Source organism: Saccostrea cucullata, unplaced genomic scaffold, assembly GCF_032062105.1.
Source record: "Saccostrea cucullata isolate Sc308-1 unplaced genomic scaffold, CSIRO_AGI_Scuc_v1 ctg1320, whole genome shotgun sequence".
NCBI lineage: Eukaryota > Metazoa > Mollusca > Bivalvia > Ostreida > Ostreidae > Saccostrea > Saccostrea cuccullata.
This window is the reverse complement of record NW_026930614.1, coordinates 40,593-54,695: the sequence shown is the minus strand read 5'-3', so window position 1 is coordinate 54,695 and position 14,103 is coordinate 40,593. Positions and strand designations below refer to the sequence as shown.

General features: G+C 33.7%; 1 protein-coding gene across 1 annotated transcript; it reads left to right on the top strand.

The window, feature by feature from the left end:
* The first annotated feature begins 1,314 nt into the window (after positions 1–1,314).
* Positions 1,315–12,617, top strand: LOC134229267 (uncharacterized). Its single transcript, XM_062710979.1, has 13 exons — positions 1,315–1,412; positions 1,687–1,839; positions 5,498–5,577; positions 5,868–5,939; positions 6,473–6,491; positions 6,636–6,833; positions 7,315–7,425; positions 7,664–7,737; positions 7,928–7,999; positions 8,197–8,377; positions 11,686–11,792; positions 12,056–12,152; positions 12,400–12,617. Exons 1-13 carry the CDS (start codon positions 1,397–1,399, stop codon positions 12,615–12,617), a joined length of 1,398 nt encoding a protein of 465 aa, XP_062566963.1. The 5' UTR covers positions 1,315–1,396.
* Positions 12,618–14,103: the final 1,486 nt, after the last annotated feature.

The following is a 14,103-nucleotide window of genomic DNA, read 5'->3' as shown; positions in this document are numbered from 1 at the left end:
TCACAAAAAATCAATAATGATTGCAATGGGGACAGCTTTTTTTGCACAGCTGAATATTCTATTAAGATGAGAAAAGATATGATTCATAATTTTTTTTAGAAAATATAATTAATAAATAAGCAGCTAAACTTAAACAAGTATGATGGTATGATTTGGGTCAGCTTATTTATAACGAAGTATATCCAAGCTTCCAAGTGTTACTTGTAATTCTCATTAAAAAACATCTAGCAATTAGAAGTTAAACAATCAAATGCAGGTATGCATGTAAGTAAATCTACCTTGCATCCATTAATGCACTTAAACATTTTCTATTTTGAATTATTAATAAGTTTTTTTTTCAATGTTAAAAACTCACAAGTCATTAATAAAGACCTCTTAAACAACAAAGGTGAGATCAAGTGCCACGGAGATGTCAGAATTCCCTTTCAATCGATCATTGCACAAAGTTACAATTCTTTCTTGAACAATTACATGTAACATATCACTAAATGTAAGAAGATAAACAAATTAATATGGAACGCGACAAAAATCCTCATAAAATTTTGTACGATCTAGAGTAAACACGTGATTACATGAAGGAAAAGTAATCAAATGTAATGAATAACTTTAGAAAGTGAAAGTACACGTAATCTACGACAGCAAGTTGAAACCTATTCAGAGAAAGAAATATTTTTTTATTGCGTTTAAACGCAATAATTATTGCGTAAAAATATTTCTTTACCTAAACTGGCCTCAACGGTCATCAGTAGTAATTAGCTTGTTGTCGATTTCTTTTAAAATCAATAGTATTTATAATAATTTAATATAATTTGCATATTTTTCGAAAGTATTTGACCCAAACACTGATTGATGTACCGTAAATCAATGTTTATTCGGGAGAACTTTCGCGTTATTACGAAAGACAATGTGTTTGCGAAAATATCATTCTCGCGTATAGTAGTATTCTTTCAGCAATGACCAAAATTTGTGAAAATTTTGTCCCGCTAATAAAGAGGCAATATCTCGCAAAAACAAAGTGATTTACACTATTGAGCTGGTCTTCATTTTTTGAGTGCTTTGTTTTTGAATTTGATTTATAATTCCTTTTAAAAAATAATATTCCTATAATACTTTACACACAAAATATGTTTGCAAAGTGTACGTTTACTTCTTTAGACTGTTGGAAATTCAGGTCAATACAACGTCAGAAAAAAATAGGTACATGTAAGTATATGTATTGATGTATAAGTGTTGATAAGTATCTAGTCCCTAGAATTGTTCTAACAATGAATTGTGAATCCTGTAAATTTACATTATCTTTGATTTAAGTACATTTTAACGTAGGCGTTATCGTCACGATATATACATTGGTAGGTAATCTTTTACTTGCGTGGAAATTTCAAATGCACGATTTACAATGAGGCATATTGTAGGTAAGCATTATCTTACTGTATATTTTATGAACATTTCTACAAAATCCTTGAAACATATTTTAAAAATGTTTAACATTATCCACTTATATTGTCTACATACAATTGAAAATTATGGACAGCTTTGTTTGTATTGACATGACAGAAAGTTGCATTCATAAAAAAAGAACATTATATTCTTTGAGTCGTAGTAGCAAAGAAATATTTTTGACTAACGATGACAACACTTAAGTAGTATTGGTGTTTTGAAATGCAAGTTTCTGAATATAATTTCTAGGCGTACTTTTATGTGTCCTTGGGGTGGTGTGGGGTCTGGAATCTACTTGTGACGACATAGATGAGGATATTTGCCGGACATTTAATAATAAAGTCAGTGTTTGTGATGACACGTGTCTTTCAAAACTATGTCCGAGGACCTGCAATAAGTGCCGTATGTTGTTTACTTTTCATATGTTTATTATGTTCCCCAAACGAAGTTGGGGAACATATTGTTTTTACTCTGTTTCTTATTATTATTATTTTTCTTCTTCTTCTTCTTCCTGGGTACTTTTTTGTCCGGGAGTGATCTTGTAAACTACACATCCGACTTAGGTAAAACCTTTTTAGGGTCAGTAGGCATGTTATGTAGATTTGCGGAACGAAGGTCATTTTGCGCGCACGTGCTTGCAAGAGCGTGCACGTGCAACACGTGAAATGACCGATTTAATTGATATAGGCGTAACTTTTTACATTTTTGATGAAATGCTTTGAAACTCATAACATAAGGATATATTAGTAGCACAGACAACATGACATGGTCAAAATAGCAAGATCTCACGCGCATGCACGTGCGCTTTGCTCTGATTGGCTGAAACTAAAGTCTCAATATCTTACTTGTTTTTTGACGAAATCCTTTGGAATTTTGAACACTGCCATGCATTAGGAAATCCTACAACATGATACATAGCAATTATCATGAAAACACGTGCATGCACGTGCGCTGCAATCTGATCGGCTTAAACTTTAGATAGCTATAACTCCCTTGGTTTTTCAACCAAACAGGATGGGATTTGGAACATAGATAGATATAATGGACTTCTACAAGAAGGTATGGTCATCATGCTCATGTATGCACGTGCGTGCACTTCAAATGAGTAAAATCAAAAATACAACTGTTTAAGCGTATTTTTTAATACTTTTGGATTAAATACTTTAATATTTAGTATTTCAAAATATATTGATTGTGTAGACAAGATGATATGGCCATTACGCACATGCATTCACATGCGCACGCGTGCAATGCTAAAACTTGAATGAACTTGGTACACTTCTGGGTAAACGTTGTTAAAGTCTCAAATGCATAGAGTTTGTCTTATTTAATGAAGCTTACAGGGAATATGGCACCAAAAGGGAGTTGGGGAGCGTTTGGGGAACATCTGTAACGGTCCCCGTTACAATTAGCACTAGTTATCATTATTATTATGTTCCCCAAACGAAGTTGGGGAACATATTGTTTTTACTCTGTTTCTTATTATTATTTTTCTTCTTCCTGGGTACTTATTTGTCCGCGAATGATCTTGTAAACTGTTCATCTGATGTAGGTAAAACCTTTTTAGGGTAAGTAGACATGTTATGTAGATTTGCGGAATCAAGGTCATTTCTCGCGCACGTGCTTGCAAGAGCGCGCACGTGCATCATGTAAAATGACCAATATAATTGATATAGCCGTAACTTTTCTATTTTTTGATGAAATGTGTTGAAAAACAGAATATAAGAATATATTAGTATTATAGACAAGAGGACTTGGTCAAATTATCACGAACTCACGCGCATGCACGTGCGCTTTGCTCTGATTGGCTGAAACAAAAATCTCAATATCTTATTCGTTTTTTGACAAAATACTTTGAAATTTAAAACATAGTCATTCATTAAAATATCCTACGATATGACATAAAATAATTTTTTAAAAAAACACGCGCATGCACGTGCGCTGCAATCTGATTGGCTAAAACTTTAAATGGCTATAACTCCGTTGGTTTTCAGCCAAACAGGATGGGATTTAGAACATAGATCCTCTTTATGGACCCCTACAAGAAGGTATGGTCATCAAGCACATGCATGCATGTGCGTGCACGTGCAATTCATATAATTACAAATGCACTTGATTTAGCGCATTTTCGAATACGTTTTGATTAAATGCATTGATATCAAGTACATGAAAATGAATTAATAGTGTAGATACAATGATATTGTCATTCCGCATATGCATGCACATATGCGCACGTGCAATGCAAAAATTTGCTATATACTTGGTATACTTAAGCAAAATCTTTGTTAAAGTTTAAGATGCAGAGAGTTTAGTTTTTTTTTTTATGAAACTTAGAGGGAATGAGGCACCAAAATGAAGTTGGGGAGCGTTTGGGGAACATCTGTAACGGTTCCCGTTACAATTAGCACTAGTTATTATTATTATTATTTTTCTTCTTCTTCCTGGGTACTTTTTTGTCCGGGAATGATCTTGTAAACTGTTCGTCTGATGTAGGTAAAACCTTTTTAGGGTAAGTAGACATGTTATGTAGATTTGCGGAATCAAGGTCATTTTACGCGCACGTGCTTGCAAGTGCGTGCACGTGCAACACGTGAAATGACCGATTTAATTGAAATAGGCGTAACTTTTTACATTTTTGATGAACTGCTTTAAAACTCATAATATAAGAATATATTAGAAGTATAAACAATATCGCATGGTCAAAATAGCAAGATCTCACGCGCATGCACGTGCGCTTTGCTCTGATTGGCTGAAACTAAAGTCTCAATATCTTTCTTGTTTATTGACAAAATCCTTTGAAATTGTGAAGATAGCCATGCATTAGGATATCCTACAACATAATATATAGCAATTATCATGAAAACACGTGCATGCGCGTGCGCTGCAATCTGATTGGCTGAACCTTTAAATAGCTATAACTCCCTTGGTTTTCAACCAAACAGGATGGGATTTAGAACATAGATAGATATAACAGACTTCTACAAGAAGATATGGTCACATGCACATGCATACACGTGCGTGTATGTGCGCTGCAATCTGATTGGCTTAAACTTTAAACAGCTATAACTCCCTTGGTTTACAACCAAACGGGGAGGGATTTAGAACATAGATAGATGTAATGGACTTCTACAAGAAGGTATGGTCACCATGCTCATGTATGCACGTGTGTGTACGTGAAAAGAGTAAAATAAAAAATACACTTGAATGAGCGTATTTTTTAAATACTTTTTGATTAAATACTTTAATATTTAGTATATTAAAATATATAGATTGTGTATACAAGATGATATGGTCATTACGCACATGGATTCACATGCGCACGCGTGCAATGTTTAAATTTGAATGAACTTGGTACACTTCCGGGTAAACTTGTTAAAGTCTCAAATGCATAGAGTTTGTCTTATTTAATGGTTACAGGGAATATGGCACCAAAAGGGAGTTGGGGAGCGTTTGGGGAACATCTGTAACGGTCCCCGTTACAATTAGCACTAGTTTCATTTATTTTTTAAATTGCTTTCATGTGTACAGCGTTTAATTCTTGTAATGAAAGATGATACTTTATTTACTAAAATCAAAAGTATTTTGAATATAATATAATAATATTAACAAATGATCAAGTATTTTAGTTGAAGAGTACCAAAAACAAATCGTCTGATCCATGTTAACATATATAATTTAAAAAAATATAAATTATCAACTTATTCACTATACTTAAGTTAATGGTTATTGTAAGTCTTATATCCCTTCAGACCATTTACTGTGAAATCACTATTATTTATGGGGGTTAATTTTCGAGGTTTTCAAGGTATGAAGAGATCCAGTAATTAATGTCCACCACAAAATGCCATTTTTCACATATATTGCTACAGAACAATTCTTCAACCACAAAATCAAATTCCCATAAACCACTGAAACCAGGAAATTTGACCCCTCGAAAGTATGTGATTTTACAGAACCTTCATACAACCTTATTTGTTCGTATTTAACGTTTTGCAAGACACTTGTTATTTGTTGTTGATATAATTGAAATGTTTTTTTTTTCTCGAACATCTTACTCAAGCAAGGAAATGTTATAGTTGCAACGGTGTCTCCTCCTTGAATGATTGCAATACAACAAGAATATGTCCGGATCTGACCTATGTAAGCATTTAAACAAATACAAACAATGCTTATAATCCAATCTTTTAATTTTGTCATTTAATCTTATTGATATCGATTTAATCTATGTATTTTCCGTTTTAAAAAATTTAATATATTTTATTTAAACAAAAGGTATTAAGCATCTTTAGATTATCGTAAAAATAAGAAAAATTAGACAAAAAAATGCTTTTTGCAAAACATACTAATTACTCCATCTTTTGAACAACCTGTTTGCGTGGTAATGCTCAAACCTGAGTTATTTTCTTCATGGGTGTTTTACGACGTTTCAGGACTGTTTAGTACATGAAGGTATCTCATCAGACTTTAAAATTTCCTACCAGCTTGGATGTGCAACAAAGGACGTAAGTAACTTTACAAGCAATTTTTAGTTCTGGCAAGATTTTTAGACATATGGAGATAACGATAAGTTCAAAAAACAATACGAAATAGGAGCAAAGCAAACACAGACCTTCAAAACATCAGAGATGGGATCAGGTGCCATGGAGGAGTGAGCATCCTCTGCCGGCCGGTCACACCTGCTGTTTCTTCTTTGTCACGATCGGGAAATAACAGAAGAATTCGTCGTCAATTCGGTGTAGGAACATTGGACGAACGATTACCGATAGTTAAAAACGTAAATCAGCATTTGATACATTGACATATTGTATTTGCTGACAATGTCATTGTATCGATCATAGTACTTACGAAATTATTACTTTAATCGAGACTGCTGATATTCTTATTTCATCAACTTGAGATTATTTTTAAGAAAATCACCTGTTTATCAAGTGATTTGTTTTCAATTACTCATGATGGACAAGAGTTTTGTAATGTGTTTTGAGATCGATCCCTGTCTGTTATCTACACCTTTGTGATGCTAGTTTATTATTTAAAGGTATGCGTTTCATTATTTGGTGCAACGAGCACCACCACATCAACCACATACATGACCACCACAACAGAAGCCACAACCACAACAGAAGCTACCACAACAGAAGCCACAACCACAACAGAAGCTACCACAACAGAAGCCACAACCACGACAGAACCTACGACAGAAGCGTCCACCACTAGAGGAGCCCCCATCCTGGTGGGTAAGAAGAAGAGGCATGGTATTGACGGCGAGTGCTGCAGTACTGATTTGTGCAACAGGCATGTGCCAGTAAAGAGGAAAAGACAGATTGTTATAATGACAGGAACCATACCGGACAAACCTACCACAGACGGAACAACGATTTCTGCGACTTCATCAAATGGTGTTTAATATTTGGATTTTTTAAAATAATAACTTTCTTAAAAATTACATTTTCAAAGACAAAGGATGGATTTAATAGCAATCATAGTGATAAAAAGGAGTATAGAGTTGAACGCATCAATTGATAATGTTCTTAAATAGTACTGAGAGAAAGGGTGCTTATGTTTCTAATTCAACAGCATGTCAATATTTTAGTCTCTATCTGATAAATTTGATTTTTAATAAATATTTTGTATTAATGTCATTCGCACACTCTACGTCCACAACGAGGAGTATAAAATGTCAATGAATTTTATCTGTAATTAAGATAATTACTAAAGAAACTAGTATATAAAACAGATTCGATCGCTTGTATTCAAATGTAAATGTTCATCAGCATGTCAGGATTACATTATTAACTTGCTGCATCAAAAATCCTACCTAGCAGAATTAAGTGAATATATCTTATACTCGTAAAAGACTTCCTGATTTTATCTTTTAAGCATGTGCTGATATCGACATGGCTTCCTGTCAAAAACTTGCTACTCTCAAAAGGAACATGTGTAGTGATGATTGTTTTGTACAGGCCTGTCCACGCACCTGTGGGAAATGCTGTAAGTGTTTGAAAAAGTCATGGAAAGGAAATATATTATCTATCTATTTTAGAGCAATTGAGCATGATTATGCAGTCATTTTCCTATATATTGATACAGGTCCCTCCTCTTTCATGTCTTCTTAAATAAAAGACAAGGTCCTCCTCTCTTATGTCTTTTTAACGTAGAGAATATACCTTTCTCGTAATGCAATCGATATATAAGATTTTTTATAAATGAAAACTGTATTTCTTTGTAGCTGAGTGTTATTCCTGTCACTTTGTGGAATCCCCAGAAAACTGTACCAGCACGTCTGTCTGTTTACCAGGAGAGGTTTGTTATTAAAGAAAGATCTTTATCTAAAATTAATTTTGATTTTTACAGATATTTATCTAATATATTGTATCCTTATTATTTAATTAATATTGAAACAAAAGCTCAAATTAGTAAAATTATTTTAGTAATTAGAATATATCTAAATGATTACTACGAATTTTAATTATCAAAGATTAAACATTTTCAGCAATGTTATGTTTTGGAGAAATTAATGGATAATGGAAAACATGGCTATCAAATAGGATGTCTTCATGAAAATGTAAGTTCCTGATCATTATTTATTAATATATAAAAAACCAACTTCGTTTTTTTACCACCGAAATATGGCTAAAATATTGCCCACTTGGCGTTGAAGTAAAGTACATGTAGTCCATCGATTTTTTTCAATTACATTAGACAAAAAATATTTTCAAAAAATAATATGACGAAAACTGATTATTAAATAATGCGCCATAGGTGTGTAGAAGATTCCATGTCAATGCTGGTGATTTATTTGGTCGAAGGAGTGACCACGTGGGTTTGACGTTGGATGGAAATTGCTGTAATGGAGATTTATGTAATCATCACGCTCTTGTGCATACTACAACAACCACTACGCATGCGCCAACACATGCTCAGCCAACAACACCCGCACCATGTACGTTGTTCTTGAAAAATTGCTGGTTTTTTGGCGGTTTAATCGATTGCTCTTTTAATCCATTTTAATCCAGACGAAGAAAAAAATGAAGCATCATCTCGTCAAAACGTAATTATGAAATATGCTTATACAGAAGAGAGAGCCAGCTCAAAAGTCAATTTAAAAAATACAAATCGGTAGGATAGTAAACTCCTATCTCTAAAACATAAGAGGCAGGCTCAGGTGCCATATGGAAGAGTAAGAATCCCCTGTCGACCTATAACACCCACCGTGTGCTCCTTGTCATGATCGTACAAACGCAAAAATCTGTAGAAAATACAATCTGTAATAAATGGCCTTATATTGAGTATGAAAAATGACAGTCATTATTCGAGAAAGTAATGGGTTTTAATTGATGACAGAGTCATTGTATCGACCATAGAACTTAATAAATGGTGACTTTAAAGAGGACTGTTGATATCATTGTTTCATGAGTTTATTAAGGAATTACTGTCTAGTTAGTCTAGTAAGCCTGTTACAGTGTATGCATGAATTATCCCACATTTCCCACTATCGTTGATGACCCTGGAATGCTATACTAACTAGACTGTGATTCTTTTAATTTCCGTTTCATTACGAAATACACTGTAATATTGCAGACTTTGATTTTTAAAACTGTAGACGAATAGATTTAAATTACCGGTACTTCCAAGTCAATTTCAATAGTTCCCGCCCACTTGCGTCAAACACAAAGACAACCACACGAGATGTTCATGCATAATTAGCCTCCTTATAATTAGCGTCAGACACAAGGAAAGACATGTACGAGATTTAAATGCGTATTAGGCCTCTTTAGTTCCAAGCCCCAGGATCATTAAACAGACCAAGACTTAAGTCAAGTTTTCAATCACTTGTCAAACATTTATTATTTATTGAATTGATCTCAAATTTTGCAAATAAAATGAGTTTTGTGAATTAATACCGAAATATATTTTATTTTGATCTGCTTGATTTCCACAATATTTAAGTAAAACATGAAGATTTTGATTTAGGCTAAAAATGTTTGATGACCCCGGGTCCTGACCTATCGATTTGCCTAATTTACATTCCAGTAGAACTATGAAGAAATCAGATCCACTAACTTTCAAAGAGAAATCGCAGAGAAAACATAGAGAAATGGAAATATTTTGTATAAGCTTGGCTCAATTAAGAAATTGCCGAAGTAAAGCTTATGTATAGATTAACTGGGAGACATAAACTTTATATAAATGAAATTTATATATTCTTACAATCTTGAAAACCAAAATAAAAGAAATTAAGTGCAGTAGTTTATTCTCAGTATGTAATTTCTCACTCTGTAAACTATAAGGCTCAAACTTATATGAGTTACACAACAAACATAAAGATATATTTACATTTGCAAATATCTTTCTTAGATGAAGAGAAAATTCTGGGATATTTTGTCTGCATATTTCTGTCACGGTGCAACTTGTTTGGGAATATTTCTAAGGTAATAACGATAAAAAAGATAAAATGATAAACAATATGGATATTTTTCAATCACGAGATGTACAGCGAATCTTCTTTTGATGTGAATAAGGTTTTGAATACTATAATTAACCTAAAACTGCACTTACCATTTTAACCCGAAACTCCTTTGGAGTTATGTAAACTAAAACAGGCGATACCACCGCTTTTGACTTCAAATATTGTAAGAACTTATGAAATAGTAAGATTATTCTCAGCAGCAATCATTGTTCTTTCACTATATAGAGATATTTCCTGAACTGGACTGCTAAACATGAATGTAAACATTCAAATGTTGGAGCGAGGTAAAGTAACTTTGACCAAACAACTTCTAAGTTCTAGGTCATAGCGCGTCACAATATAGCAATATGACGGCCCGTTCGTGTAACAAATGCAATTTTACTCGAAATTTATTCGTCTCAAATGTAAATATAAGTAATAAACAACAATGTTAAAAAGTTCACTGGGAAATAAACTTTTAGTTGGTACGTGATCAATTCTACTGAGAAGCCCTTCGGGCTTCACAGGATTTGATCGCGTGACCAACTAAAAGTTCATTTCCCAGAGAACTTTTTAACATTGTTGTTTATTTCTTAATTAAATGTCTTTACTTAAAAAAAACATCTTTATTCCATCATCACAATGATCATAGTTCACCGATATATCGATTTTGCATTGTATTCTTTTACGTGAGATATATGGAGATAACGAACGGTATTCAAATTGAAGAGTCCATAAAACAATACAGCATTGGAACAGAGTAAGCACAGACCTTCGAAATAAAAATCAGGGGTGGGATCAGGAGCCATGAAGGAGTGAGCATCACCTGCCGACCAGTCACAACTGCCGTTTGCGTCATGTCACGTTCGGGGAAAAACGGAAAAATCCGTGGACAACTCAGTTTGTAAATAATGAACTAACAATCAGTATGAAAACAAGATGTGTTTGTGAAACACTATGCGCCCGGCGGCAATAAATTTTTTTTAAAAGCTATTTTAGGATACATGTCACAGTCAAGGTCACAACACCATTGCCCTTGATGTCATTTGAAAAAACTTGATTAGTAAAGTATGGATACCAAATATGAAGTCTCTATCTTCTATAGTTCGAAAGTTATGGCAAAGGTACGAAAAAAATATTTTTAGCATACAAGTCACAGTCAAGGTCACAAGGTCATTGATCTTGATGTCATATGAAAGAGCTTATTTGGTGGAGTGTGCATACCAAATAGGAAGTCTCTAACTTAAATGGTTCAAAAGTTATGGCGAAGGTTAAAGTTTGCAGATAAGAAGTTATCTTTAGCATATAAGTCACAGTAAAGGTCACAAGGTCATTGACCTTGATGTCATTTGAAAGAGCTTAATTAGTGGAGTATGCATACCAAATATGAAGTCTCTATCTTTCATGGTTCAAAAGTTATGGCGAAGGTTAAAGTTTGGAGACAAACAAACAAACAGACAGACAGACAGACAAACAGACAGGACAAAAACAATATATACCATGGATCTATCAATCCGGGCGCATAAAAAGTCAACCAGCATTTGATTGAATGATATAAAATACATATATAAAATTATTGATTGATGTAATAGAAATGTTTATTCTTTGTTAATGTTATTCGCTTTATTTAATAATTCAGATCCATTTTCTGTTTTTAGAATAAAACTTTTCGGAATAATTTATCAAGCTAATAGCAATAACTGCATAAAACTATACCATTGGTCCGCTTAACAAAACTGACCAAACTAGACTTTATTCTCATTAAAGATTTGATTATTTCTATTGGCTTAATTGTATTGCAGACGGATGCAAATATTCGCAACACAGTCACTGTCCTAACGGGTTTTTCTTATTGGGTGGAAAGTGTATTCTTGTTCGACAGCATTTAGTGACTTACAGCGGAGCAAAGGTAACGTAAAACATACATTATATTCAGAAGCGAATTACAATACAGCAAAAGAAAATTGAAATAAAATTTGTACCTAAGAGTTTTAAAAGAGCAAAGGTGTCTTACAATGTTACATTAAGATTGAAATCATTTTTGAAGTTTTTTGAAGAACTTAGGTTTTTTTTGTTTTGTTTGTCTGTTTGTTTGTTTGTTTGCTTTTTTTTTTTGCTTTAGTGTACTTTGTAAGAGCTTAAAGATTTATAAAGATATTATATTTAATAAAGGATTCTTGCGAAAATCACCATTGTGCTAAACTTATGGATAATATATCTGAGCGGGACGCGGATAATATTCGTCATTACGTCAACCGGCTTCTTCCTGGTAAGTCGTGGATTGTGATATCATGTGTCTTAATAGGCTTAACCTTAGAATTGTTTTTATAATTTTACTATTTTCACCTATCATGTGTCTTAATAGGCTTAACCTTAGAATTGTTTTTATAATTTTACTATCTTCACCTTTTTGTAGTATGACCCTTAATTCAGTTTATCATTTGAAAACGTATAAACATTGAATATATCAAAATATATTCCTAACGTTTTGGCTTTTGTTATTATTATGCCGATAGATGTATCTCCTGAACTCAAAGAGATGTTTGTTGGTGCTCACGTTAACTCCCATCATCATCTAGTGTGGGATTCATCTGGGCATGCTGTTCCAGGTGTCCCTCACGACTCTCCATCCGACACGTGCGTCGTTCTTCGGACAGATGACCACCACCATTTCATGCGAACAACTTCTTGTGATCATCATCACTTTTACATTTGTGAGGCGGAATTTAAATGAACTAATACAAGTTGTTTATTAATTTTCTTTTCTTTTTCGAATTTCTTGATTGTTTATTTTGTTGGGTTTTTTTTCATCCAGTCTCGTCATTTGAATTTTGTTTTGTTATATTAGACACTTATCAAATGGCTTTGAGCGTGACATACCAGAATAAAAGACCCTCGGTGACGGGAAAGCCCTGGCTTGTTATGTCACTATCTGCTTTCGCTATCGGGTGAATAACACTCCAGGGCTTTCCTGCCTTCGGCGTCGGGAGAAATGACACTCCAGGGCTTTCCTGCCTTCGGCATCGGGAGAAATGACACTCCAGGGCATTCCTGTCTTCGGCATTGGGTGAAATAACACTCCAGGGCTTTCCTGCTTTCGGCATCGGGAGAAATAACACTCTAGGGCTTTCCTGTCACAGAGGGGCAATCATTCTGGTAATGTCGCCCGAGAAGCTTTGTCTTATTGTTACCGTATCGCGGGTTTTCGTGGCGTTTTGCCTGCTCAAAGGTATGCCAGTGTTTGGCTTAATTCTTTTTTAGCGGACACAGGGTCTCAACTCTTTGCATATGGACTCAAAGAAGAGTACTGACTATCATAGCGATTAAAATTTTATGGGACTATCATCAAAACGCCAAAATAAGCCAAAACTAGCAACCGTCTAAAATAAGCCGCCTACGGTATATAACATCTTAAAAATTAAAAAAATCGTATAACATCGTTAAAGTTTAGACAAATCATCCAAAATGCTTTCTTGACATTTGAAATTAAGCTCTGTTGTTTACTTGTGTTTAGCGACAGACGTCATAAAATCCCAAATCCAAGGAAAAATGCAGAACGTAAAATACAAGATTTGAACATACATCACAAGATTATCGAATATACATCACAACATTTTGAAGATACATCACAACATATTGTACATACATCACAAGATTATATAACATACATCACAAGATTATATTACATACATCACAAGTTTTTGAATATACATAACAAGATTATCGAATATATATAACAAGATCTTGCATATACATCACAAGATTTTGCATATACACCACAAAATTTTAAATATACATCACAAGAGTTTGAACATACATCATAAGATTTTGAATATACATCACAAGATTATCGAATAAAGCAACGTTTACGCGCCATAGACTAGCGCGTTAATATTGCACACGTTTCCTTGTGAAATAATCCTTTCATGGGTAACCAAACTTTTGATCATTTGATTTTGGAAATACAGCCATTTTCAAACTCTGATCTTGATGAAAATATCGATATATTTGATGTTATGACTATTTTACATTTGTCAACAGTTCCAAAAATCTTGACCGTTTGTCATTGAACTTTGGATTTGACTTTCATTTAAGAAACGTTAACCTTCACAATGAGCTGTTATACGTGTGCTACGCAGACCGATAACCGTATTTTAGTAAGTATTGCTAACATCTACACTAAACAAAATTGCTAACGCACCACTTGTTAAATCTTATTT

Excerpts from the sequence above, each read along its gene's own strand:
- LOC134229267 (XM_062710979.1), top strand. Across the intron at positions 5,578-5,867 it reads TATGTCCGGATCTGACCTAT|GACTGTTTAGTACATGAAGG; the intron begins GTAAGCATTTAA and ends ACGACGTTTCAG. Across the intron at positions 6,834-7,314 it reads TTCTGCGACTTCATCAAATG|CATGTGCTGATATCGACATG; the intron begins GTGTTTAATATT and ends TTATCTTTTAAG.